This window comes from Excalfactoria chinensis, chromosome 7 (assembly GCF_039878825.1).
Source record: "Excalfactoria chinensis isolate bCotChi1 chromosome 7, bCotChi1.hap2, whole genome shotgun sequence".
In the NCBI taxonomy this organism is placed as follows: domain Eukaryota; kingdom Metazoa; phylum Chordata; class Aves; order Galliformes; family Phasianidae; genus Excalfactoria; species Excalfactoria chinensis.
This window is the reverse complement of record NC_092831.1, coordinates 8,346,798-8,370,409: the sequence shown is the minus strand read 5'-3', so window position 1 is coordinate 8,370,409 and position 23,612 is coordinate 8,346,798. Positions and strand designations below refer to the sequence as shown.

General features: G+C 44.5%; 1 protein-coding gene across 12 annotated transcripts in view; it reads left to right on the top strand.

Annotated features, from left to right (window-relative positions):
* The window catches only part of KALRN (kalirin RhoGEF kinase), a 435,213-nt gene that overhangs the window by 382,983 nt on the left and 28,618 nt on the right, over positions 1-23,612 (top strand). For 5 of the 12 annotated variants that reach the window (XM_072341566.1, XM_072341563.1, XM_072341567.1 and 2 more), the window contains 9 exons: positions 9,910-10,193; positions 11,018-11,122; positions 14,865-14,960; positions 16,164-16,294; positions 19,062-19,128; positions 20,333-20,436; positions 21,730-21,799; positions 22,243-22,329; positions 23,110-23,202. In XM_072341566.1, the coding sequence (XP_072197667.1) occupies positions 9,910-10,193; positions 11,018-11,122; positions 14,865-14,960; positions 16,164-16,294; positions 19,062-19,128; positions 20,333-20,436; positions 21,730-21,799; positions 22,243-22,329; positions 23,110-23,202 (1,037 nt within the window). Of the gene's footprint in view, positions 1-761; positions 2,242-9,909; positions 10,194-11,017; positions 11,123-14,864; positions 14,961-16,163; positions 16,295-19,061; positions 19,129-20,332; positions 20,437-21,729; positions 21,800-22,242; positions 22,330-23,109; positions 23,203-23,612 lie in introns of those variants that run through there. The other 7 variants (XM_072341565.1, XM_072341572.1, XM_072341564.1 and 4 more) reach the window with 5 other exon arrangements.

Genomic DNA, 23,612 nt, shown 5'->3' with positions numbered 1-23,612 from the left:
AAACCATAGGACGTTCCTTGTGGCCCTCCAGAAACCAGTTCCTCAGGAGCAGCTATACTGGGGTTGCTGGTGGCTGGGTCAAAGCACAGCCTAAGAGGGCTGAGAGCTCTGTGGAGGGCTGCAGAGCCCTCCTGATCTGAGCAGCAGATGTCTCTGAGAGCTCGATTTCCCATCTCTCCTGCTGACGCAGATGCAGCGTAGCAGTGATTTCAGCACTGATAGATGATAAATGCGCTGACTGGTGCTGCAGGGAAGGTTCCTTCCAGTTCCTCTCCCTGCCCTGCAGACAACCGGGACACAGATCGCATGGGCTGTTACGTGGGGCAGCAAGTGATGTTCTGCATTCCTGCTTAAGCTGAGTGAGCCAAAGCTTCCCAAAGTCTGACAGTCTTGAGTGTGCACTTGAAAGTCTCCAAGCTGCTTAGCTGTTTTCCTGTGCCGTGTTCAAAGAGCCAAGCATTGAAAGCACCAGCAGTTCTTATCTGTGTGTTTTATTTCCCAACCGCTGTTTGCTTTTACTTCATTCATTACTTCTCTCAATCCATCCCAACCAGTACCTTTGCTGTGAGCTTGTATTTCCCGCTGGTATCTCTGGAGGAGAAGGGTGTGCAGGAAGCTGCTTTGGGCAGCAGCCGCGGAGGCTGAGGCTGCCATGTGTCTGTCGTCCAGCACCCCAACCTCATTGTTCTTGGTGGTTTCGTGGTGTCCGCCCTCGCCTGCACCACTCACGACTTATCCTTGTTCCATTCTTTTCTTTTCAGGGGCTGTCAGAGCCTGAATAATTTAAGAGGGAACAAATGAGAGACGTTCATGGAGGACTCTGTTCTTACCTAGGCACAATTTGACAAGCATGTAGATTGCCTTGGGTTTCCACTGCACCTACCACAACTTTACTAAGAGAAAAGCCCCCTTTCCGAGACATCTGTGTCATTCTTGCTTAGTAAAGTTATTCAAGATCAGCGCCTTTGGAATTGGTTGGTAAATGGACAAAGACTTTCTCTTTGCCCGGAGCTCCTGACAGCCTCCAAGTACCAAAGAGAACTGCACACCACTAGAAAGCAAGAGACAGCTGCTGAATGTTGGAAGCTACTGCATTTGGCAAAAGAAGCTGACGCTAAGATGCACACAGTTGTGTTTGTGGTTTTTTTTTTTTCCTGCTTGTTTTCTGTGCTTTCTGAGCCCTTTGTGTGCCTGGAAAGTTTAATGACCAATTCCTTCTTTCTCAACATGCAGTTTTTCTTCCTACCCCAAAAAGCTTTGGGTTCTGTTCTTGCTTTTTGGTTTTCCAATTCCAATTTGTTTTGTCACAAATACCCTTCAGTTGTTTCCATTAGGAATCATATGGGAACATCGCTAAGGTTTCCTTTGAGGTAGGGAGATATAAATAAGATAATCAGATGTCCTCCTCTCTCACCCAAGGTTCAGCGGTGGTTTGCTTTGCATAGTGGCTGCTGGCTTCAAGCATAAAGCGGAGCTGTCCTTAGCAATCACAGAATTATTAAAGTTGGAAAAGACCTCTAAGATCATCCAGTCCGATGATGTCATTCGGCTGAGAAATGACTTCATTAAATGTGGCAACGTTCTTACAGTAGCTCAATTTGGGAGCTGCTGAATGAAGCTGACCCCTGACGCTTTACAAAAGAATAAGGCTTGTGTTGTACTAACAGCTGCTTGGAAACCACGTGCACTAAGTTTTGTTTTTGTGCCCACCACTAGGATAAAAGGCAGCGTTCACCATCTCTGGTACCCTTAGCACTCTTAGCAGAACAACATCGCTTAGATCAAAGTTAAAAAGTCTGCTTCTGTGTGGGTGTCTAAGCATTTCACAGTTCCTTATGCTAAAAGTAACGGTGTACTTGCAAAGGCCAGCAAATGCTGTTCTTGTTCAGCTTTAATCATGACGTTTTCCCCCTCATCATCCCATACAGGTCTCTGTAAAGGTTCAGGGTTAAAACCTTTTTTATTTTTATTTTTTTAAACATGCATAAGCCTCCTGTCAAAATATATCAAGGAGGATTTTGCTTTGTGTTTGGAGTCCTGTTCCTTTTGCTGCTAGCGACACTAACTCTGGGAACTTCAGGGTTTGGGGTGGCGTTATTTTTGTCACAGGATGAGGACAGTGTAAATACAAAATGTAAAGTAGAAGAACTTAGAAGTGCTTCAACAAGCTGTTGGACTAAATTGAAATAAATGTTGATTTGTTCAAAAAAAAAAACAACCAAAAGCCCATGCCCTTTCTGGATCTTGTTACTCTTGACTTTTTATTTCCTTTCTTTATTAAAGCTGCGTGCCTCTTACCTCCTGAAATCCACCCACCCAGCTGTGAAGCATCACCAAAAGACTGTTCCTACCTGTGTTCCCTATAGATGTCTTGTTGGGCTGGATCAGGATGAGTGCTGGGTTCAAGCCCCAGCCAAGAGGATGGGTGAATGAAATTGAGTGTGTAGACATGCTGTGTATGTCCTGTTGTGTGGAGCAATGGCTCTTTTTCTGAGCTTTTCCACACTCCTTCATTCAGTAGAAGTGTATTCTGGAAGGGCATTGCTATGCCTGGGGAGGTAATGAGGGTCCCCTGAAGGACTCAAGGTTGGTCAGTAGTGCACCTGTCTCATGGTGTTTGGGGACGGGAGCTGGCTAGGAGCATTTCCCCAATAGATGAGTGGATTCCCTCTGTGTGTGATGTCCTCTTGTTATTCTTATTGTGAGCTCAGAGCAGCTTACATGAGGCCCATAAATGGAAAGAAACCTCCAGTCTTGGATGCTCGTCACAGCTGTGAGCTGTTATATGGATACGTGTTACTGGATGGGACACCTGATGAGGACCTCAGGCACGTCTGCCACTTGAGTGCTGCCTTCCAGAGAGCCTCCTCAGAGGTGCAGGGACATGTCCTGCCCTCGCATGCAGCAGTTGCCTCTGGCAATAGCTTTAAGTCCATATGAAACCTTAGCCATGGCAGGAATGACCACTGTGGCTGTTCTTTTAGCAGCCCTCTTGGACAGCAAAGAAGTCATGTTTCCACGCAGAGAGCTCCTGCACTGTGCCTTACCCTTGTGCAGTTTCTCTCCCAGCGGCCTGGTTCTCTCATTCTACACGCTCTCAGGGTTTCAGGAACTTCTCTTGCAAGGTCTCTTGAGACCGTGCGCCTCTGTGCTGCTTCTCCATGCTTTGGGCTTTCTGTCACCCTTTGAAACTTTCCCAGAACTGTAGTGACTTTTCACTGACCTCCGGGAACCGGCGCTCTCGAGCCCTGACGCTCCGGCTGGCACAACCAAGACCTGGAGACTACTTTGGGATGTCAGCTTTCCCAGCACATGCTGGATGAAAGCCTCATCTGAGCAACACCAGCTAAAAATAAAAGCTATTCAACTGGAGCTAATGGCGGCCTGCCATGAGTTATTGCTCATTAAAGGGAATTGTCAGATGCTGAACTTCAGCTAATCATTTCCTGCTGCGAGATCGGCCTGGTATGAAACATACTCAAATGTGGGAAGGGGATCCACAATAACTAAATTTAGTCAAGGGTGTAATTTACTCGGGCTCCCTCTGTAGTTAATGGGAAGAGAGAGGCTGCTGCAGGGGGTGCGTCCTGCTCTGCATCGCCCTTGGACAGGAGCAAGCACGGCTCCTTGATTGCCGGGAGGAACCAGCACCCCAGCTAGGTGAGTGCCTGCTGTCCTCTGCTTCATCTCCTGCCTGGAAGCAACAACTGGGAAGCTTTGGTACTGCACCCCTCCCAGGAACATCCTTCTTTCATTACAGCGAGACTATGGGGAATTCTGCAGAACATCATCTTTGTCAAATGGCTCTTCTTGCCTGTTTCCAAGAAATATCGGCTATTGAATAAAGAAACAGTTGCGTTCTGAATGTCGTGTGATTAATTTATTTTTTCCAGTTAATTTTGGAAGTTAGTCTTGTTTGCATGTTTGGCAATGAACCCAAAAGTCAAAATTTTTGAGTTCTCACATTACAGTGACTGGAAAGTTTGTCAAGTACGTCTGCTTCTAGTAATGTAGGTTTCTTTCTCTGTTGGACTAGAAACATTTGCATGAAATATTTAACTCCATATCTCTCTTTAAATTTGGACTGAAGTAATTTCATCCACATAAATGGAACTGCAAAAGTCCTGCCAGATTGATTTGTGCTTTTGGGCATTACTTCCAAACTGAAGCTTCAAGTGGTGTTCTGAGATACAAACAGAAGATTTTGCTGAAGCTTCCCAAGGCCGCTCCTTTCCAGGTGGTTATAAAGACAGGGAGAGAGCATTTGAACCCAGAGTGAAATTTGCAGTGAGATTTTGAAAGCAGCATTTCAAGATGTCCTTACCTCATGAGTGAAGCGGGGTCCTACACTGCGTCCTTTTGTTTCTCCCTCACTGGCATCTTGGATGTGAGCAGGACAGGACCCAGGCGGGAGCCAGGAGGACTGCAGGAGAGTTTTGCGATTTCATTGCACCAGTTAAATGCACTTCTAATCTGAAGGGCTTTCCATGCCAGTTGTCCTTTATCTGCATCCGATGCAGGCACTTAAAATTTCCCCATGTTCACTTGGGACCTGGTACAGACGTGGTGCCTGAGGAGGCAGTTTATCTGCTAACATTAAAACTTGTCAGTTTCATTATTTACATTTGTCACGAGACAGTGTTTAGTGTTTTCACTTGAGGAATAGCTACAAAGTCACTTTGAATAATCCAGATATTGCTACCTCCCTGTGTTTTAGCAAATCCATGCCAGATTTTACATGCAGAATCGGCTCTAATGCTAAAACTGGGATCTGTCCTGTCATCTGCCTAAGCCACAAAGTTTTGTAACCCTGACTTGTGCCAATAAAAATGTTTCTCTGAGCATGTTTTGGACATTGAATACAAAAGCACAGAAGAGACCAAAGAAACAGTGCTCATTGCTCCTTCGGCCATCTTTGCTGAGTAGAGCTTTACCCCTTTAGTGCTGGAGCAAACAGGAGGTGACAGAGCCCCAGGGAGCTCATAAAGCCTCATGGGGCCTTGAGATGTGAACTGGAGCCTACAGCCTGTTGGGTGCAAGAGCTTTTCTCGGACAGGGCAGGGGGTTGCATTTGCTTGGATGATCCTTGTTTGTTTAGTGCGTAATGTTAACATAAGGGCTGTGCTTGTGCACAGGGCAAATCAGGATGCCTCCCTCTTTCCAGGATTTTCTGCTTCAGAGATTCCTGTCCTTCAGGAAGCAGTAGCTTGAGAGAGGACCGAGTCAGTCTTTCACCCACATCTGATTCAATTTTGTCTTTGTCATAAATGTTATTTTACAGCAATCACTGAATATGGAAAATGGGCTCTGCTGAGCGGAGCGGAGTTAATTTTTGTGCTCATCGGTCAGATTGTCATTATTGGCTTTCATTCATGAGTGGAATTATTTCTGTGGGGGAAAAAAAGGTTGATATGCACATGCTAACAGAATTACTGAGGTCCCAGTCTGGCTCATTTTCTCTGGTTTCTGTGAAAAAATCCTTTTCTCTCAGGCTGTTTTTCAGGGGTGAGAATTGGAGCCGTGCCTACATCCTCTGGTCCCATGTAATGATTCACCTCTTCTTAGCTCAAGCAGGAGTGTGTCCTGGCATAGTTATGCATCTTCATAGCCCTGTTCAGGATTAACATCTGGTTATCAAAGCATACTTCCCTCCTATCATATATGGTCTTTGGTTAGTATGGATCAAAATGAGAAGCCTTTCCCACTCAGGTTCTGCAGACGGATCTGGTGCTGTGTTACCCGGGTCGGACCTCTGCTCCCCTGTGTGCTGTGGGGAATGGGGAGGTAAAAATAAAACGTCTTGGTGTTCAGTTCCAACAGCAATTCCTGCTGGCTCAAGTGGGAATACAGCCATGCCGCTAGAAGACGTCTGTGAGAGTTTTGTTTTTCCTTTCACCCAGCATTGCACAGTGCTGGAACCTTCCATTTTCCAAGTAAAAGAGCTGTGCTTTTGGAGCCGTCTGTTCACTGCAGCTACAGCAGAAAGCATTCCATGACTCTGGTGGTGTGAAAGCTCCGAATGTTAAAGCTCTTTGCATTGGCTGTGTATCTGTTGCGCTCATATTGCCAGAAGTTTCTTGGAGGTTCGCTGAGGAGTGTTTTGGAAACTGTCATTTCTCCTCGCTGAATGACTGGGTTGGCCAGGAAGTCCATCTAGCCACACTCGTCTGCTGACCTCCCCGCACCCATCCCGCTTCACCAGAGACCTTTTTTTAGACAGGGCTGCAGTGACACGACGACCACACACTGCAGCTCGTTGCCAGCCCTGCAGTGCCTGCAGCCCTGCTGCGGTGCGCCTTCAGCCACTTGTTACAGTGGGTGCCTGAATTACTGCACCATGAGCCGCTGCGTCGCACTCAAAGCTCAAGAGAAGCTTGCTGGCTTTTCTTGAGCACAGTCTGCTTCCAGAAAGCTCTCACAGTACACTTTGCAGAGCACATATGTGGTAGTGCTCTGCAAGAGGAACACAGTGATGTGTTCTGCTTGATCCGCTCAGTGTTTGGATCTCCACCTCCTACCACGTGCTATGATAAATGTATTTGTAGCTGTACGTGTCACGGAAGCGGTGCAGCTCACACAAGCTGGCTTTTGGAGGTCATCCCAAAAGTCTTTCCTGGCAGATTTTATGTGTTGCATTTCTGTCTGTCATTAAGGGAGCTCTGTTCTTTCTTCAGCTCCACTCTTTCCTTTGTGACTGTGTCAGTGTGACCTGTATTGTGCATTAAAAAAATCATCCTCAGCAGGGATGGCAAATAGCAAGTGTGACTCATTTAAGAATGTGGCCATATTGGCAATTCCTTCAAAAAAAAAGAAAGGGTTATGAATATTGTGTGTGGACTCTAGGTGTGTTTTTTGGACAGCACATATTTGGACATGGTGGGGAATAAGACAGTGAGGTTGGAGAGCTTTGTATGAGTATTGGGTGCTGAGCAGAGCAAAGCCACCCCAACACTGGAGATTCTCATGGTGTCGGGGGGAGCAGACACATGTCCTTATCATTCTGTTTCCCCGCCTCTTCTCCAGCTAGAGAGCACACTGATGTCCAGAGAAAAGGCTGGGGCAGTCTGCATGTCCAGCCTTGAACTACTGCATGGCCAATCAAGCCCAAGTCTTACTCACAGATCCCTTACAGTAGTGATCTGGCGCACTGCAGCAGGCAGGGGAGTGAAGGAGACTTTGTATGTGCTACAGTCATGTGCAGCATGGCACAACTGAGACTTAATAAATCCTGCCTGGTCCTAGGAGTATGGAAAATAGGCCATTCCTGGTAAATAGCATTTTCCATTACCAGTGCCATGACCTTGAGCAGGAATGTCCCAAGCCTCCCTCAAGTAGGATTGTTGCACTGTGCAACTCTCCTCACTACCCAGAACTTTCCTTCCTGAAACTTTTGGGCTGGCAGTATTCTCCATTTGCTGATGTGGAAGTTTGGTGATCAGTCTAAAGATCGTTACTAGCTCTAGGTTAAACTTCAGACAAAATTCCTACAATTGGGATAGTAGTCTGTTAGTCAGCTCTGGGACCTTGGGTGTTTCTGCCTCACTACTGCCTTTTCTTGGATGGCAGTGGAGAGTTCCTGACTGTCCTTGGGCTGCTGGGGTTGGACCGGACTCCATTTCACCTCCTATTAGCTCCCTTCCATTACTAACAGGTAAATTGACAAGGTGCCTTTGGATCAAGGTTGTAGTTTGGGATATGCTGCTTCCAGGCTGTAATCAGAGCCTCTCTGTACATTAATTAACCAAGATATGGAAGGTAGCTTATCCTTGTTTTCACTCCACCTCTCACCTAAGCCCTCTCCCCAGCAAAGTCCGTGTTATACGTGCCTTCCCCTGTTTACATCCCTGAAAGTGACAGCCTTCAGAGAGTGAACAGTAGGATCAGAAAATCATTAAGGGTGAAAAAGATCTCTAAGGCCATCTATTCCAACCATCAACCCATCCCCACTGTGCCCACTAACCATGTCTCTCAGTGCCAGATCTCAATATTTCTTGAACACCTCCAGGGACAGCGAGACCAACCTCCAACCTGAACTCTTCCAGCACTTCTCTTCCCATGCCTGCAGCGCAGCCCCCATTGCAGCAAGACTTTCTGGCTGGGGGCACAGAGAGTAGGGAGAAGGTGCTTGCACTCTTACGAGCTGCCCAAGCGCTCAGAAATCACCATCTTGAGAGCGTGAATTGTGCTGACACAAGGTGTGTTGAGAAACTGCCTGAGCATCACATGGAGCCCACCCCAGGAGGCTATCTGAAGCCCATTGAATGGAAGATAAGCTGCCCACAGACAAATATTATCTTGCATTCGTTGATTTAATGCTATTACACATTCAGAGAATATCAGCAGTAGCTGGCTGAAAACAGGCCTGAGATAAGACTCCTGCTTTGCCCTGATGGAGGAGTGTGAAAGCAGTGGACCTGAGCAGCTCTGCCTGGGATCTGCCTTCTTCCCAGGCACTCTTGCTCCAACTCTTCCCATTGTCAGGCAACAGATGAGGTGGATTTTCTGCTCTCTGGGAATTGGACTCTTACTTACTCTACTTGATTACAGTTATTTCCACGTGTTCTAAGTATATAATTTTTGATGCCAGGTATGTATTGAATCACTGGTTTGACTTCTGACTGGGGCTGACTTGTTGTGATTCCTTGGAACTGCACTTTACAAGGTAGGCTGTAATCTCTGCTGGGTGTCCAGCTGGCTTCTAAATCAGGATGGGCGACTGTTCTCTGGGAGGGCAGAGATTGTGCATTACCCAATATCCGCAGTGGCATTTGTTGTTGGACTGAGAGTGTCTGGATGCACCAGGCTGCATTTATGTACTGTAACTCATGAAACAAGCATCTAAAAACGTGCAGTAATGTCAGATGACTGCTTTCCAATGTACAACATGAGACATACTTCATGGGAGTGTGACAGAATTTCTGAATTCTGGAAAAAGAAATAAATAATGATTTCTTCTTGAGCTGAATGAGATAAAGCATCCCAGTCCCCAGTTGTTCTGGGGGAGGGAGTTGCTTTTGCCACAGTTTCAGCAAGGTGAGAGCAGGACACTTGTTCCTAAAGGGCAATTGAGAAATGTTCCAGCAACTTGTTTGCTTTGTTTCCAAAGACTTATTGATATTGGCACATCCTTGGTCTGTTGCTTCAAGGGGGTGAGGGAGGTTGTGCCATTTCCAGGGTGCGGGTCTGAACACGTGTACTGATAATCACAGTTGGATACGGTACAGCAGAGTCTCCTGCTTAGGATATAATGAAAATCTTCTTAGTTTAAAGCCTGCCTTGTGTCTTCTTGGGTGTTCCCTTTGGTTTGAACAATTTGTCATCTTTTGTAATTGCTCATTACAATTTCATAGTTCTTGGGAAGGTGTGAAGTCTTCTAACAAATTGCTTTCAGGGGCAAAGCAGATAATTTCAAGGTGCTTTGGATAACCTTCGAAATTTTATGTGCAGTCAAACCAGCAGTAACATTACTGGGGCCTGACGAAGGCTGAGAAACATTTATGGCGTCACGACCTGACAAAGTGTTGGTGGCTGTCAGGTCTCTTGTAGTAATGTGCTCTTTATGCTTAGCTTCTTCCTGGCAGTTCACAGTGAAATCTGTGGGAGGAAGCTGAGAAATTCAGCACTGAACATGAAATTCAGGCTCCCATCAAAAACCGGGTAACTGTACAGCCTGTGACCTTTCATGAGGACAGATGTGTGGTAGGAGATGAGCAAAGTGTGTAAGATTGTAAAAGATGCGTGTTGCATGGCATACTCCTCTCTGGAGCGCAGCAAGGATTACACAATGTTCGGAGGTCACAAAATTTTCCATCTTGCATTTTCATGTTGAGGAATGCCAAGTGTTTGATGTGTGCTGGGAAATAGGAGAGGGGCTGGTTTGATCTCTCACGTGCACTTTTTTTCTTGCAGAGGCATATTCGGTCTCTTCCAATGAGAATGGGGGCAAGTCTGATTCAGTGGCCAACTTACAGCCCCAGCCATCCCTCAACTCCATCCAGAGCTCTCCCGGCCCCAAGCGCTCGACCAACACGCTGAAGAAATGGCTGACGAGCCCCGTGCGCCGGCTGAACAGCGGGAAGGCCGAGAGCAACATCAAGAAGCAAAAGAAGGTGCGAGATGGCAGGAAGAGCTTTGACCTCGGCTCACCAAAGACTGGAGATGAAACCACTCCTCAAGGAGACAGCGCGGATGAGGTGGGTGTTGGTGTCTGTGGCAGGAAAGAATCTCTGATAGTTGGCTCATGCTGAAGCAAATGTAGCTTGCTTAGGGTCTAGAAGGAACAGCGAATCATATGAAAAATTAAATTGATTAAAACTGTGTTGCAAACAGCATCATCTTCCAAAGAACAATGTAATACATAGGGAACATTTCAGAGTCTGCATGTATTGTCATCATTTAACGAGATTTCTTTTAATACCCTGTTGGAAATCTGCCAAGGACAGAAATGAAGCTATTTCTGAGCAGCTGTTATCACTCCTTGCTGAGGTTCATATCACCTTTCTTCTGCCATGGCAGTGTAATTCCTTATTGAAAGAGAAATAGACACATTTCTGTTAAACCAGCTGTGTATTTGTAGCTGCAGTTTCTCTGCAGGCATGTTCTTTGTTAGAATGGCTCTTTCCTGATAAAGTGAATGTAGAATCACAGGCATAAAAAGGAGAGGGTATGAACTGAAAGCAAATAGAGCAACACATTTTGAAAACTGTACATCGAGCTGTTCTCATTTAAATTAGAAAATACTTTCTGTCAGCACGCAGACAGATGTAACTGCCTTAGCTCTTATCTCATGCAGTACCTACATTTTCTGTAGCACCATTGCACCAGGATTAACAAGCAAAACCATACATCTTTATTGCTTCTCTTTTATGATGCTTGGTATTACCTGCAACTCTCTCCACCGCCATACTGAGGTAGTTTTAATATTACCAGCAGACTCAAAGCTGGATGGTAGGGATAAATATCTGAAAAGGTAAAAAGAAATTCCTGCTTGCCTCTAATTTTATTTCATTTTTCTTAGAAGAGCAAGAAGGGATGGGGAGAAGACGAGCCAGATGAAGAGTCTCACACACCTCTTCCTCCTCCTATGAAGATTTTTGACAATGATCCAACCCAAGATGAGATGGTAAGACCTCCCTTACTGTATCGATTTGCTGTTCTTAAACATTTTCTTAAAGCATTTTTCATGTAGCTGTCTCATAGTCATTTCAAAGAGGTCTTCCAGTGTCTGGGCTTAGGTGCATGCTTACAACAGACATCTATGTGTGAATCATAACCTGATGCCTTTCTGTATTTACAAATAGTGCCTGATGGGCAGTTTGGCCTTGGTATCTCATTTTATGTTGTGTTTTTGTTGTGTGGGGTCAGAAATTGTGTGTGTTTTCCACATGGGTTTTGAAAGTGTCATAGAATCATAGAATTATGTTGCTGGTGGCTGGCAGTCACAACAGCAGTGGTATTTGATAGCAGCCTGGGCCTGGGGACTAGAGCATGTGATGGATGGAGTCTACCTGAATCCAAAATACCACCCTTACCAAGAGCTAGATAACTTGTGCTCTGCACAACCCTAACCCTTTTGTGTGATTGTCCCACCTTACACCCTTGGCTCTCGATTGCTTTAAAACTTTCAGGTGGGAAATCTTACCCAGTCCTATCATTTGGCATTTCAGGGTTATGTGGCAGGTGTATCAGCTCCTGTTAGTTCAGAGGCTCCCCAGTGACCTGAAGTTTCTGTCAGGGGTGCAGAGGGCCTTGGTCTTTGAGTGCCATGTTGTCAGCCATAGTTCTCAGCTGTTCGTTGGGGTCTGTAGAGCACTGCATCAGGAATTTGCTGCCTTAGATGGTGCAGTTGTTCGTGGAGTCCTTCAATTACTGTTTTGTACTTGAGCTGAGAATCTGTGAACCTGATTATGAAAGTGTTTCTCAGATAGCACAGGTCCTATCTGCTTGTGTACTCTTTACCCATTCCCAGTGCCGGCGCCTCCTGTGTAGAAATCCATCCCTCCATCTAGCTGCTTCCTGCTTTCCTGCTGGCATCTGTTTTTAGCACCGCCACTTCTGTATCTCTATCCTCTGATTGTAATTACTGCATGCCAAGAAGCAAGGATGGGGGAGATTAATAAAATATTTAATAATAAAAAAAAAAAAACAGCAACAAAAACCCACAAAAAAAAACCAAAACCCACAACCAACCCAAACACAACAACCCAGAATGTTCTTGGGGATGGTTCAGGCAGGAGTTTGGAGCAAACATCTGCGGGACTCGAAGAGCAGAGTGGTGGAGGAAAGGCTCACTGCTAATCTGTCAGGAAATGTTACAACATGATGGTGGCAGCGAGGCCAGAAGGAAGCAGCTGGAGGCGCGGACTGCTGCCCTCTGAGCACTCTGTGTGCTGCTCCGGTGGATCCGTGCCCAGCACAAGAGCTCTTGGCTTGTTCTTTGGGGCTTCTAGCTACGTGTTTTGGGGGTTGTTATTTAAAGAAAGCCAGGCAAGACAAAACAGCAAAACCCTGCTCTTGTTGTGGTCATTACTTTTGTTTTTTAACACGCTGTGTTGTTTCACTACTCCGTAAAAACATTTCTGACAGCACCAATCTTGTGGAACTAAACTGTTTTCCTCTCCAGATGTCAGTGCTTTATAGAGCATTTTGGCATCCTATTTCTTCACTAAAAGAGGGGATGAAATAGGGCAAGATGCATCTGAGACCCTTTTCTGTTCCCTTTTTCTTCCCCTGTTCTCTTTATGTCCCTAACTCCTCGGCACCAAAACACCATGTGAGCGATGTCTGATCCATTCTGGAGCCAAAAGCTCTTTAACTGTGTTATTTGGTCTTAGATATTGGTCATGTCCTGTTACTGCTTGTTTATATGGCCTGTGGGTTGGGGAAGAAGCAGTGGCAGGAGGGGACATCTACAATGCCCATGAACAAGACAGCAGTGACTGCCTTGCTGCTCTTGGAGGCCCATAACCCAAAACGATCACATATCTTCATATTACAAATTTATCATTTACTCAATAGGGAATTGAAATGCCGTTTTTCAATGTGCCCTACACCAACCAGCCTCTTTCGTCAATCACAGAAGTGTTTTACTTCACCCTGAAAGATTCCTAGGCAGCAAATGTTCCCGTACTCCCTTTCAAATCCTGCCGTTATTTACTTTTTGGAGATATTTAGCCATTTCAGTTAAAATAAGTGAGAGCATCAGCTGCTGAGTGCCCCCAAAAGTTGGACTCCTCCAGTAAGAAGGGTTATGTTGGGCAGTTACAGCCAATGTGTTTGTCCAGTATCTCTGCTCTCAGCCTTTCTGATCCTAGACATGCATTGAAGGTGAAACATGCTGTCTGAGCTTTTCCATTTGTATGAATTTCCTGCATTACCAGCCTAATTCCTCAATTACCAGCCTGATTACCTGTAATTTTTGTTGTTGTTGTAATTAGAACTGTTGATTAGATGTATTATGTGAGTGAAAGATGAGACTACAAAGGGCAGGCTGTTCACTTTCCTGTTCTGTCATGAAGCTTCTGCTTGAAATTAGTCTCCTTTGCCTTTTCTCTGTGTCCTGGGGCTGTGTCACTCACTAAAGGGTTGCTGGAAGAGATGGCCCACTGCCTAATTCCTGCCATCACCTTTCCACTTACTCCCCAGCGCTATTTGATCTCTTGTTCATTGGCACCTACCTGATGACTCTGCTGAAATAGGTGCTCTGTAGAAGACCTTTATCAAGTGGCTGAGAGATGAATCAGCTTTTTCACAATTCTAGTGCAGATTTTGTAAAGAATCAGCCATGCTTAGTTGGTGTCTGTCTGCCCAAAGCTGATTACTGAAAGGTTTAGAGTTTTAGTCAGTGCTAGTATTTGGTTCAGAATAAAGATGCATACAGGTAAGATAACAAATACCAATTCTCACAGCTGTCATCTGAGTACTGTTTTTCAGACTGAGGTTTCTTAGGACAAAGACCAAGGGGTGAAGAGGGCACCCCACATAGAGCACAAACCTGAAGCTGAAGCTGAGCACTTAGCAAGGATGCCAGTATTCACTGGGCATGAGGAGGTTTTTGGCATCACTGTGATGATGTCTTGGCATTGCAGGGATTTTGTACAACTGGCAACTTATCAGTCTGAATGTGGAGATGTCCAAAAATGTTACATGATATCAGACACCTGAAATCAAATACCTGTGACTGACAAGCAGAAATATAGCAGTGAAACTGATGTCAGGGGGATAAGTCAGCATCTCCAAAGAGTGCACTGAATACTTAGGATGGATGAAGCACACAAGGGCATTTTCTCTCCACTGATTGCAGAGAGAGAAAAGATACAGATTTTGAATAGCTGAATTTGCAGTGTAAGGTGTCATCTGAGGAGTTCATGTGGAGTTGTAATTGACCTTTGGGGAAGAAAAGGGGGAGAAATGATTTTATCCCCTCCATTACCTGTAATTCCGTGTGTACCTTCACTTATTGCATTTATTCAATATGTATGTATGGGGGAGGGGGTAATTTCTTATATCTACAGTAAGAAGATCAATTTTCTGGAGTCTGTAAGACCATAGATGTCCAAGGAAGGAGGAGCCAACAGACATTCAGAGTGTTGTAAGCTGGTTGCAAATGAACTTTAGTTTTTTAATGCCACTCACTGGTTCCTGGCCTTGGAAATGCTGCAAAGGGATGTGCAGCCAGACTTGGCAATTCTATGCTTGTTGATACAGCAAAACCCTCTCACTTGTCTGTGCATGTGGCTCTCTAACCCTCCTGCTCCCCTTCTGCATTCGTTTTTCTCCCATCTCAGAAGCTGCTTCATTGACCACCAGTTTCCTGTTCCCTTCTCATCCTGCTAACTTTTCCTTTGCAACCTGGTGTCTTGCAGTCCTCTTCTTTGCTAGCTGCTCGGCAGAGCTCCTCCGATGTCCCAACTGCTGCGGATCTTGTCAGTGCAATAGAACAGTTGGTCAAAAGTAAGCTGGTAAGTTTAGCGCTGTGAAAACAACATGGCTTTAAGGCAGGGCTTTACAGTCTGCCTCTGTTTCTGGTTTCCTTGCTTTCCACCTTCATCTGCTATGCTTTTATTAACCCTGTTTCAGTATTGCTCACTCTACATGTGTGGTCCCATGTCTATTGGAGGAGGAATTATATCCTATCTCACATATTGGCTTAAGTTTTCCCCCCGATGATTCAGAATGTAAAATGTTAATGTAAAAGCTATTCCTTTTTCTACACGTCCCAGAACCTCTAAAATTAGATAAATGCTTGCTTTTAGGGAGTTTCACTTGATTAATCAGGATTAAAGTGGATTTATGATGTGCCTACAAATTTCCTTCTGTGTAGTGGAAAGATGGAGAGGGCCAAAGCAACACAAAGAAAAGAAACCGGTGATTGCTGACATACAGTAACTGTGCAAGCAACTTTATCTAGTGACTCATTTCAGAGGGTTTTGGCATCCTCCTTGACTGAGCAGTTGGTACGTGAGGGTAGTTTGTATTCAGAGGGTGCTCTGTTAGAGTAAGTGACAAAGGATCTCTTTGGTGCATGGGAAACTGAGAAGGACATTCCCAAAAAATTTGCTCAAAATAGTTTCATCCCATCGAGGGACTAAAAAAATTAGAAGTATTATGTTCACCCAGTTATGTGGATTTTCGGAGGATTTGATTTTCTCTCCCTCCCATATGTGCTGTCGGGTCAACTGCAATTACTTTCCAGGGATTTGGGGGAAACTTTAATCGTTGTGGAATGTTACCGTGTACCCATCTGTTTGTTTCACTTTGTATCATACTTTGCTGATAGGAATTCTTACTTAGTCTTTGGCAGAGAAAGACTGACCACGTGTAGCCTAACCTTGGGTCTGGTTGTGATACTGGGATGTTTTCAGGTTGTATTGAGAGAATTTGGAAGAGATTTCTCATCCCAGGGCTGCTGGAACATCTTTTTATGCCTTCTGGCAAAAGGACATCTTCTCTGGCTTAATGCTTGCTTTGGGGGAGGAGGATTTGTATCAAAACCAGTTTGGTTGTATCTCACTAGGTCCTATGGGAAAGTATTGCTGAATGCTCCGCTCCGTTTTAAACTGCGCTGTTGATAGCAGAGTTGACTTGAAACAGAAGGTAACACTGATGCTGGAGTTCAAGGATAATGGGTTTTTTTTTCCATCGTTTTCTTGGGATTTTTTTAGACCCTTGAAGGAGGATCTTACCGAGGAAGCTTAAAAGATGCCACAGGCTGCTTGAATGAAGGAATGACGCCTTCAACTCCCCCAAGAAACCTTGAAGAGGAACAAAAAGCCAAAGCAATGAGAGGCAGGATGTAAGTTGCATTGTTGGTTCTTATTTCTGAAATATGCACCCAAGGAGGACACGTGGCTCCATGGAAAGAATACTTTGTAGTCAGCAAGCGAGCAGGAACTGGGAGTAAAACTGTGTTCTGCTCCTTCTGTTTCTTAGCCTGTAAAAATACTTCAGAAAAGCATTTTGCACCCAGGAAACTTGTTTTCCTCTTTAAAATGTACAGTTTTTACCCCAGATAGCAAATGTATGTTACTGTAGGAGCCTCTGGGCAGTTACATGTGGAATTAGCAAGGTGTTTGACTTGCTAATCACAAACCATCTCATGAAGGGGTATATATTGTTGGCCTCAAGGAAGGGTGCCCAGAGCCCCATGAGGATTTTGTGAATGAGGTAATGATCTTTTGCCTTAGTGAAGGAAGGGGCATAATTTAGAGGCATTTGTGGTGGGAAAATGCTTCAGAAGATTAAGTTTCATATCTGGGAAATGAAACTCCTGTGATGGGAGAGGAAAGAAAGGGTGACAGCTTAAGCAGGTTGTTTTCCTTTTAACTTATTTATACGCTTCCATAAATACAACAAAAATAATACTCGTGCCTTTAGCATTTATCATCGTTATGGCATACCTTTATGTGCAGGCTGACAGATGCTGTTTCAAGTCCTTGCTTTTTTCTGGTAGCCCTTCATTCACGAGATAACCGACAGCTAACTGCAGGTTGCGTTGTAGGGCAGAGACCTTGCCACTGTTAGTGCACTGTAAGCACGGGGATGTTTCTGACTCTCAGTGCTTCTGGCAGAGGGACCAGCAGCGTGTTTCATGTAATTAGCAGCTGCCTCCATCCAGATATCCGAAATGCCGGGATGTTTGGGAGCACCTGCTAGTGGCTTTCAGCACAAGGCATCTGTCTTCTCTCCAGCTCCCCGCTGCCTGCGCTCTGTATCTCTGTCTCTCACTGTTTAATTCTGTAACCATGTTAGGCAGCTCCGAACTCGAGCTGTGACCCTCATTTCCCACAAAGCAGCAATTGAATCCTTGCACAGGCATGGGCAATAATTTCCTGCCTCTGGCAACATGTGTCAGCAGTTAGCCTCAGTGCTAGGAAGCCATCAGCCCTGATTGCTGCGTTTGTGTGAGCAACAAGACAGTGGTCCTAATAAAATCCTAGAATCATTAAGGTTATAAAAGACCTCTAAGATCACGTATTTCAACCATCCACCTACCACCTGCTGTCCACTACTCTTGCAGATTTAATGTGGTGTTACCAACATATCCAGATGCTGGAACTTATTCAGAAGTGAGAAGGCTACACCCTTGTTGTATTTAATACCATTTTAACTACTGTTGTGCAGTCAACACAAAACCTCTTGCCTGGCTTCGCTCTCTGTTACCAGATCAGTTGAGTGAACTCAACATTTTGGCAGCATACGTCTTAGAAACCTGAAATCTGGGACTGCCTTCAGAGTCCCATGCCAGAGAGGCTTTGGGGAACCAGCTGAGGTTTAGTGTGTTCGCCTGATAGACACGTGGTTGACACAGCAAGCTTTGATTCACACCTGCCCACCTATCATTGCAGCACCGGGCGCCACCCCTGCTTTCATTCTTAGAGCAGGCTTTGGCCAGCTGTACTCTTACAGTCAGAGGAACAGGCCATGCTCATCCAGGCTGCATGCTGCTGCCTTGCCAAAGAGCAGCCTTTTGCCCTGCTCATGTTTACTACCCAGGCACGCAGCTTGGCAGGATGCTGCAGAAAGCACAAGCATCTGGCATCACCACTAGCCATGGTCTCTGCCCGGGGGGCTGGATTTCACTCCTATGTGAAGAAGCAGCTGTTTGACCTCTCCCTGCTGCACGTCCAAGCATCTTCTCTGCTCCATCCAAGCAGGGGACACCTCGGCTGCTGTTGCACTGGAGCCAAAAGCCAGCCTGCTTTTTTTTTTTTCTCTCCTTTTATCTTAGCACTGTTCACCCTTAGCCCTATCTCTTCAAGTGGGCCGGCCTGCTGATTGATGTGAGGGGAGAGATATTAGACATGAAAGCACTCCTCTATCTTGTTAGCCTTGTTGCTGCCGGAACGAGCTCGAGCACAGATGGAGTTTATCTGTCATGTGCCAGATCCATGTATTGGCGTAATTGAGAGGAAAACTGACTGCAGCAAGCTGTAACTTTGGAAATTGTCCTCAAAAAGAACACAATGTGATTAGGCAGTTTGACATAAAAAAAAAACGGGGCTTTTTCAAAATTAGTGCTGTTTGTGTGCATCGGACCTTCATTAGCCAACTCTCCCACCCAGGATTATCAGATAAGCGTAAATCACAGAGCGCACACACACACAGATTACTGAGTCTGACAGATTAAGCTGTGTGTGAAGGCAGGAGGGGGGATTTGTTTTCCAAGTGTTTGAAGCTTCTTAATGAAAACTGAACTGGGGCAAGAAATCCTTTCCTCCTTGCTTCAAAATGGGTTGGGAAATGTTCCTACTGCCAACAGGAGGGCTGCACAGAGGAGAGGAGGGCAGGGAAGGGTAATTCAAAACATGGGCATCTTGTTGTGCCTGGGGACCTGGTATATAAGAGGGGACAAAGGAGAAATGCTCTAGATAAGAGTGCTAGAACTACTCTGGCCTGAAATGTGACATTTTTTGTTGTTTTCATTCCACTGAGCTTAGAGTGAGTTGGGTTGCATCTCTTGGGATGCTGGTGGATATTTGCTGGGAGGTGATACGTGGTAAGGAGCAAACTGTAACTTCCAGGAGCGTGGTCAAATAGATTTGTGTTCTATTTTAACTTAGGTTTGTCTTAAATGAACTGGTCCAGACTGAAAAAGACTACGTCAAAGACTTGGGAACTGTTGTGGAGGTGAGCTGAAGCATACCCTGCTGTGCAAAATGTTTTCCCACTAACAAACAGCGTGCTGAAAAGTGGCAAAAACAAAAAAAGAAAAGCCTGCAGCATGAGAAACAAACTGCTTTATTTTGCTTCCATGGTCCCCTTCTCATGTTGACAGAAACAAGAAGAAATGCCTTTGGAAACTATTTTTGTTTCCATCTAACAAATGTTGTATTTTAGGTTTCAACTCAAGTGTGCAAAGGTTTTTCTTGGCCCACCCTTCTTGTGACAAGCACTTCCTGCTGTAGAGCAGCCGTGAGAGAAGTGATAAAGAATAATTTATGCCCTTTCCATTTACTTCGTTCCATTCTTGCTGTCACGCAGTGAGATTCACTTCAGATTAATATTTTATAATGGTAACATACTTGAGTTTCCACCTGGACTATGATCCTGTGTTTGAGTGCCTTTCCAAAGGTTGGGTTTGGGTCTGTTCTGAGGTGTGTGTGTGGCCAATGGATTATCCTTTGAGAGTCTGGGTTGTTGATTTATGCCTTTGTTTGAAAAACAGTCATGGTTTTGTAGGCTTTAACTGGTAAAGGGCTGGCCTATCCCTAGGGATCACCTGCCAGAGACAACCCACATGCATGGTCAGGTTTGATTCCCAGCAAGGACTTAGCACTGGAGGCACTTGATTGAAGTAGGCTTTGGGGAATGCTTCTGGCATTCACTATTCCGAGGAGAATTATCAGCCCATCTAACTGCGGTTTTCAAGAGCTCCCAAACTTGAAGAACTTTGTGTTATCTTCTGTTTACATCATGCTCCACTGGCAGAGCTGACAGGGCTACAGTGCTCCAAAGGCTTATAAAGAAACTCTCAGGAGGTGTGAGAAATCCTATTCATGTGACTCTTTAAACTCTGCATGGCTTTGTGCTCCCACAAAATACTTATGGTGATGAATAGAAGAGTTTTGTCTGTGCGGAGTCTGGCTTCTGCCTCTTACCAGCAAAGCCAAGAGCATGATCAACTACTTTTGTTTAATATTTATCTTCTAATTGCACTTGTCACTTCAGTGACATCTAATAAAGGTTTGTAAAACTATTACAGATATTCAGAATAACTAGATATTCAAAGAAAAAAGACTATTAGATTTTTACTTCCTTGAACAAAATGAGGGTAATTATGCTCCCCTCTTGGTATGAACCCATTGCTAATCGCTGATCGTTAATCCTAAAGGGCTTCATGAAGAGAATAGAAGAAAAGGGAGTTTCTGAAGACATGAAAGGGAAAGACAAGATAGTGTTTGGCAATATTCACCAGATCTATGACTGGCACAAAGAGTAAGTCGTTGGTTTGGTTCCTTTTTAAGCTCTTTTCTAACCCCTTGTTTACAAAGGATTGGGGTATGTGGTGTCCATACATCCAAGTTGCCTGTAATTGAACATTAGCAGGTCATTCAGGGCACAACTTCCTAAGGACATTGCCTCACTGTCTTTCCTCTGCTCTGGATGTATCCCTCACCAAGGAATCACAGTGTCCTTGTCATCACTCATCCCTTGGGTGCCTCTCACATGGTCCGCTTCTGACAACAGCTCTTGCAAGCATAAACCAAAAAAAGTCAGAAAAAAATCACAAAATATTAAGTTTATGTCAGCAACAGAATATTTTTACCAGTGCCATTCATTGTTTAAGTGTGATTATATGAGTTTTCTATAAAAGATAGGTTCCCTATTTTTGGTTCTGCGTATCTGGGTCGAGAAGTCTCTTTAAAATGCTGTTGAATTTAACTTGCATACAAGACTGAGATACTGGAAGTAGCTGTAGCTGATGGCAGTGATAGGGGCAGTTAGCTGGGACAGATATCCAATGTTTTTGAGGTTCTGGGATTACTCGGGGCTGAACTGTTGCTGGTATATGCTCTGCATTTGACTACTGTGGGAAATAGATGGAGGCATTTGGGAGAGAAATCCTGCGGTGAAAAGGGAATATTGTGGAAATGGAGCTATCGGAGTTTTCCTACCAGTTAGAATAACAGCAGTGTTTCTGAAATTTGGTTGAGCTGCGTTTATGCTTTTAAGCATTCAAACAGGCACCTACCAAAGGTTCAGGTCAAGATAGAGGCTGTGTTTATAAATATAACTAATAGTAGCGTACTGAGAAACAGAGTAAAACAGAGCATGCCAGCATTGATTTGTTTATTCAAGTGGAAACTTCTGTGTCTGTTTCATGCTGACCAGTGCTCCCTATCTGCTCGTGCAACTGAAAACTCCTTGTAAAGTCTCAGTTGGGTTTTCACGAATGTTTAGATACACAGAAGAGCTCTATTTTATAAGCTGTTGGGGGGGATGCAGATAGGTAATCACTGGCAGTTTAAAAACATCAGTGTTTCTGTAAGCCTAGCAGTGCGGAAGAGGGGATAGTTTGCAAGACAGTACCTCCATATGTCAGAGCTCTAGTTCACTGTTTTAGAAATGCCACCACCGAGGGCTGAAGCCAGGCTTCTCTTTTCATTTATTATTGAATGCCATAGCTAAAACTGCATTGATACATTACTGACGGATGACTGGTTTACTTCTGGGATGACCTAAAAAAGTCTTCTGAGATGTTAGACATGTTGGTATCCTTTCTTCCAGCTTTTTCCTGGCCGAACTGGAAAAATGTCTTCAGGAGCCTGACCGTTTAGCACAGCTTTTTATTAAACATGTAAGTTTTGTTTGGTTATTTATCTTTCAGTCCACTCATCATTTAGGGTGTGATGTCTCCTTTCCAAAAACATCTGCTTGTGTCAACTGGATACTTCGACATTCAGAACGTAATATAAATTAACCTACAGTAATGCTTCTTCAGTGAACAGCTGGATTTCCCCCAAATATTTATCTTCACCTTCTTGCAGACTTCTTATTTTGGGGGGGAAATTGATTTCTTAATTAGGTGGTTGCCCCCAAGCAAGTCTCCCCTTGCCTAAGGGGTAGAAGTGGAGAACAGAACCAGTTGGCGATTTATAGTCCCATGTCAGCAAATCTCTGATTAAACCAAAAATGAAGATGACCAAGCAGAACATGTAGGCAATTTTCTGCCAGCTTTTTAAAGCAGAACAGAATAGCAGCTGGTATCTCACCAGGCTGCTGTGCATCTTGCTTTCACAGGAGCGGCGATTACACATGTATGTGGTTTACTGCCAAAACAAGCCACGATCTGAATATATAGTAGCTGAGTATGAGGCATATTTTGAGGTAAGTGTGGCTCATTATACGTTATTGCTACCCACAGCTCTGAGTCTTAGTAGATTATGCCATAACCTGTGAGGTTTGTCTAAAACAAACTCCAGATGATGTTGATATTCTGAGTGCTGCTGAAGTCTGCTATGGGGAAAAATGTTCTTCCATTTGTTTCAAATTCCCATGTTGTTAATTTCTAAAAGCTACTTAATCCAGCACTCACTGTCTGTTATCCTCAGAGTGCCACAACTGCATTGAATTCTGTCCAAAATAAATAAAATAGACTTTTTGATCTGTAATCTACTGAGGAGGAGGTAAAAGTCATTGGAGCTGGGTGGTGCCTCTCATAAACTTCCAATAACTTTGTCTGTTTGGGACTGGGACTAGACACATATAATATCTCGACCTTAGATAGTAATGTGAAAGAAGCTTGTTTAAGTACAGAAAGCTGTTTTGTTTCACCCAAGGGCACGAGGCATGTTCTGTAGGACTTGTTTGTGAGCACATCCCTGCTGCAGTGAAGAGAGCCGTCACCAGGCCTTGCAGCTCGATCAGCTTCAAAGGGGAAGGAATCTTGTGCTTTCAAATGTCTTCCAGCTCGGTCATGACTTTTACCCAGTCCCAGCCTAGATAGGACATGCCAGACTTTTAAATCCTCTGAAATTCGCTCTTGCAAACAAAAGATTAAGAGCAGATCAGCTTTCTGTAGAAGTAAGTCTCCGCGGAGACATTTTATCGTCTTCTCTGCTTTACTCTGTGCTTGTTTGCAATCGTTTTTTAATCCTCATTTTTTAGGAGGTTCAGCAGGAAATAAACCAACGGCTGACCATCAGTGACTTTCTGATCAAACCCATTCAGAGAATAACGAAATACCAGCTCCTTCTCAAGGTGAGTGCAAAGATGTGGACTACGCTGTGTCTTGGACACTGTTACTTTCAATCCGCCTTAGTGTTAATTGAAGAATAACTTCATCATATCAGGAAGAAAGAGTGTTTATACGTGGGCATGCAGTGGTTGAGTCCTGTGAAAGATACCCATAGAGCAGGAGGGTCCCATCTGTGAGAGCTGTCTGTAACCAATGATAATCAGAGGACTTTTCTTATTCTCTGTTGGAACATTTCTGTCAACTTCAAATAGGACTTTTTGGCCCCTGAAATTTCACAGTGAACTCACAATCAAGCTTCTGTGATTGCAACATATATCTGTGACTTCTGAATGTGAATGTGAATTTATTAACATTGGCAAGTTGCTTCACAGAAAAAAAAATCACTGGAAAAATGTGCTGCTTCATGTTTAAA